The following is a 4,065-nucleotide window of genomic DNA, read 5'->3' on the forward strand; positions in this document are numbered from 1 at the left end:
CCCCCCCCTCTCTTCCCCCGCTGCAAGCAAGCTGGAGCTGGAGTGCCCTAGCCCGGGCGGCCACGCCGCTCGCTCGCCGGAGTCGCCGACCCGGCTCGCACGCACGCCACGCAAACGCAAGTCAGTTGCAGACCAGCCGAGCATCAGGGAGGACGTTCGCGTGCGATACTGTGCCGCCAGCTTCAAGCCGGCCGCCGAGCCAAACAACGTGTTGACCTTCGTGCATCTGCGTGTGTTTGCGACCCCGCCAGTGTGTATGCGTGTGTGTGTTAGTGAGAGCGAGTGAGATAGTGAGCGCGCCCAGGATTACCCTCACCGTCAACGTCAGGACTTTGGAGCGACCATGGCGACCTCCTCGCTGATCCCCGCCTACCAGTCCAGCTACCACTCGTACGAGCAGTTCCAGCAGACTCAGGTGAGCATCTTTCAAAGAGCAATCAGCAAACCAACCGTCGTTTATAAAACACTGACTTACATTAACACGCGGTTCGCTGTCCGTCACTATCCGGGGGGACGTACCTGTCGCCAACTCCTCTTTTACGAGAGTTGCGACCACGAATCTGTGACATTTTGAAGTTATTTCCCTTTCCCTACAAGGACTGTGTGCGATCGACCGGGGTAGGAGAACAGGGACCGCGGTAGTAGAGGACCTCGTGCATCCCCGCGGTGAACGGGCAGCAGCGATAGCTCGTTTTACCCTTAAAGCTAGACCTTAATTCGCACAGCGCAAAAATGTCACTGCGGCTTCGCCGTGGCTGGTCACCCTGCCCGTCCGGGCCCGTTCCGGGTCGTAGCGTCATTCCCCGGCCGGACGTACTTCCCTGTTGGCCACGGGGTGGCCACGGGGTGGCCACGGTGTGGCTACGGGGTGGCCACGGGGTTGCCACGGGGTGGCCACGGGGTGGCCACGGGGTGGCTACGGGGTGGCCACGGGGTGGCTACGGGGTTGCCACGGGGTGGCTACGGGGTGGGCACCTGCACGGCGGCGGCGCGGCGCCCCTTTGCAATAAGCCTAGGTACATAACGGTTCGGGCCGAAGGCTCCTCCCGATATTAAAGAGCCCGGTTTGATTATCATAACGAGGTTAGCCGGGCGGGGCTCGGCTGGGCCGTCGTAATCCTTTCCCTGACACCGGCGGCCCGGCCCGGCGCCGGCAGCAGCCCCAGCAGCCCCCAGCATCGTGCGCACCCGTGTCGAATAGCCTTGGTTGTTTTTCCCCGCGTCGTTGGAGGACGGGACGGCGAGGACCCCCGTCTTGGCGCCCCAGAAACAATTTGGCCGCTCCTGCTGCTCGGCGCCGACCTGACCGTCTGCACACACACACTCGTATCACCCGTGATAATGACGGCCCCAGGGTCATTACGGGGCTAATGGACGTTAACGCCGGCGATGCGCCGGCCCCGCCTCCCCTACTCCTGTATAGACTCACGGCGCCCGCCCGCCCGACCCGCACGACCCACCGGCGGCAGGCAGGGTCAGTAATCACGCAGTCTTGAAAAGGGAGGGGGGGGGGGCTTGCGAAGAGCAGATCGGCCGATTGACGTGCGGACGCACGATGAATGCCCCAGATTCACCCAACGTACGCCTGTGTGCCGCCCGGCGCCCGGCCCCCGCGCCTTCTCCCCCGCGCTCGCTTCGCGTGCCCTCCCTTTCTTCTGGGGGTTCCCCCTGTTGGCCTTTCGCTCGTCGACGTTGTTCGACACGGTTCTTCAGGCATTCCCCATTCACCTCTACTGCTCACGGACCGAGCCCGGGAAATCGCACTCTCCTTCGGGATCCTCGGGAAGTCTTTTCGAGCAGGGACTTCTTCGGCTTCCCACTCATCACGCGAGTACGTGTAGACGGCAGGGTGTGCTGTCCTCTTCATCTGCCTCGAAGGGGCGGGCCGTGTGATCGACATGCAATTCGGACGGGCCTATCGGGTCCGCCCCATCTCGACAAACCACCCTCCGCTCTACTCAGAGCCGAGCGCTCGGCGCGGGCGGCCCGGCGGCGTGGCGGCGGGCGCTGGGAATCACCTCTCCCTCCCACGCCCCTTTACTTGGGGCACCCCGCCCCTCCCTTCTCCGAAATCACGGCGTGGTGAGGCAACGGGCGACGCGTCACTTACCGCACCCACTCTGCGCTGCGCTGCGGCGCGCTGCGGCGGGTCGGGGGGTGTTCTGCCCGCCCGCCCCACCCGCTCCGCCCGCTCCCACGCACCGGACCCGGGGCCGGTCAGATCTGGTCGTATCGTTTAGGCCCGGACAGGCCCTATCGCGCTTGCATCAGCAATAAAGCGTTATGGAGCGCTTTACCTCACTTTTCGGATGGTACGCGTAATTAGAGGCTTGGCTGGGCCGTGTGTGAGCTGGTCCTCGGCTCGGCACGGGGCATCAGGAAAGTGGGGAGGGGGGGGGGGGCTATCGGTAGATCGGATCGTGGTCAGGGACGCGGGTCGCACGGGGGGCTGGAGGCGCGTACCGGACTTAACTACACCCGACTTTATCGAAGCCTGCTTCACCGCTCTTAGCTTAGTGACTTTTTACGAACTGTGCACCACACGCACGTAGCAAGCCTTAACGCCCTTGTGTTCTCTGCCTCCAGGTGTCACCTCTGAACCTTCTGGCCGCGACCTGCAGCCGCCTCCACTACCAGTCGCAGCAGACACCCGCCAGCGCCGCGACCACCGGCGGCCAGGCCGGCATGCCCTACCACTACGCCCAACAGCAGCAGCAGCAGCAGACAGCCGCCAGCCATTCACACCAGCTGCAGGTGAAGCAGGAGGTGCAGCAGCAGCAGCAGCAGCCACAGACTGCGCAGCTTGCGCAGCAGCAACAACAGCGCTGGACCCAGAGGTGGCCCGAACAGCAGCCGTCGCCGCCCGCCGCCACCATGCTCCACACCCCAGTGTCCGACGCGTCCGACATGGCCTCGCACCACCTGCTGGACTTCCCCGGGGTGGGCCGCGCTCCCCTGCAGCTTGGCGGCGCCTTCGGGAGCGGCGCGCACGCGCAGTACGGCGCCACGATGGGCAGCACCCAGTACGGCGCGCAGTACTCGTCGTATCAGTGGTACCACCACCCGCACTACTACTCGGCTTCCACGGCCACAGTCAAGGCTGAGCCCGACGCGGTGCCCACCACAGCCCTCCCCGTGTCCGCCGCCCCCCTTCACTCGCAGTACTACTCGGCCTCCATGGCCACCGTCAAGACTGAGCCCGAAGCTGTGCCGGCCGCGCCTGCCCGCGACTCGCCCTCCGCTCGCGGCGCGGCCGCCCCCCGCGGACCCCGCGGCCCGCGCGGCCCCAGGGCAGTTCGCAAGGAGCCCGAGCACGACGAGACTAAGGCCACCAAGTGCCGCTGCGCCAAGTGCAGGGCGATGAAGGCGGCGCCCAGGGACAGCGGCAGCAGCAGCGGCGGCAGTGTGCGCGCGGACTCCCCCAGCAGCGGTGGCCTTCCCTCCCGGGTGCACCCCTGTGAGGTGCCCGGATGCGGCCGCTCCTACGGCAAGTCGTCCCACCTTAAGGCGCACATGCGCTGGCACTCCGGTGAGAGGCCGTTCCTGTGCTCCTGGCTACTTTGCGGCAAGCGCTTCACGCGGAGTGATGAACTCCAGAGGCACCTCCGCACCCACACGGGCGAGAAGCGCTTCGCCTGTCCCGTCTGCGGCAAGAGGTTCATTCGAAGCGATCACCTCGCCAAACACATCAAGACCCACACGAGGAAGAACGACATGTCACCGGTACCTAATCCCAACATTGCGTAAAAAGTTCTAGGTGTTAGACAGTGGGAATGGGATGTGCCCAAGGCATCCTTATCCGTCTGTCGTCGCAATGACTTCAGTTATCTTTCGGATTTAGGCTGTGAATGCGTGTATTTTTAATAATCACTGAGGTGGCGCAGTTGTCAGTAAACCATGTGAGAATAGTTTACCATGCAATATGTAACAAATATGTTGCGAGGCTTATGTAGAAGCCTGTGCTTGTACCTGATTAAGTTTATGTTTCCGTGTCATACATTTGTTTATGTTGTAAGTATAGATTCTGTTATTTAATTTGACTAATTATGCCTGATTTTATTTTAT

At 63.3% G+C, this 4,065-nt stretch overlaps 1 protein-coding gene across 1 annotated transcript; it reads left to right on the plus strand.

Moving 5' to 3' along the window:
* The first annotated feature begins 65 nt into the window (after positions 1-65).
* Positions 66-4,059, plus strand: LOC113201713 (transcription factor Sp9-like). Its single transcript, XM_026415582.2, has 2 exons — positions 66-415; positions 2,587-4,059. The coding sequence occupies exons 1-2, from the start codon at positions 344-346 to the stop codon at positions 3,745-3,747; spliced, it is 1,233 nt and encodes a 410-aa protein (XP_026271367.1). The 5' UTR covers positions 66-343; the 3' UTR covers positions 3,748-4,059.
* The last annotated feature ends 6 nt before the right edge of the window (positions 4,060-4,065 follow it).

The sequence above is a fragment of the Frankliniella occidentalis genome, unplaced genomic scaffold, assembly GCF_000697945.3.
Source record: "Frankliniella occidentalis isolate FOCC.00 unplaced genomic scaffold, Focc_3.1 Scaffold2125, whole genome shotgun sequence".
Taxonomy (NCBI): domain Eukaryota; kingdom Metazoa; phylum Arthropoda; class Insecta; order Thysanoptera; family Thripidae; genus Frankliniella; species Frankliniella occidentalis.

Excerpts from the sequence above, each read along its gene's own strand:
- LOC113201713 (XM_026415582.2), top strand. The coding sequence starts at position 344 with ATGGCGACCTCCTCGCTGATCCCCGCCTACCAGTCCAGCTACCACTCG. Across the intron at positions 416-2,586 it reads AGCAGTTCCAGCAGACTCAG|GTGTCACCTCTGAACCTTCT; the intron begins GTGAGCATCTTT and ends CTCTGCCTCCAG.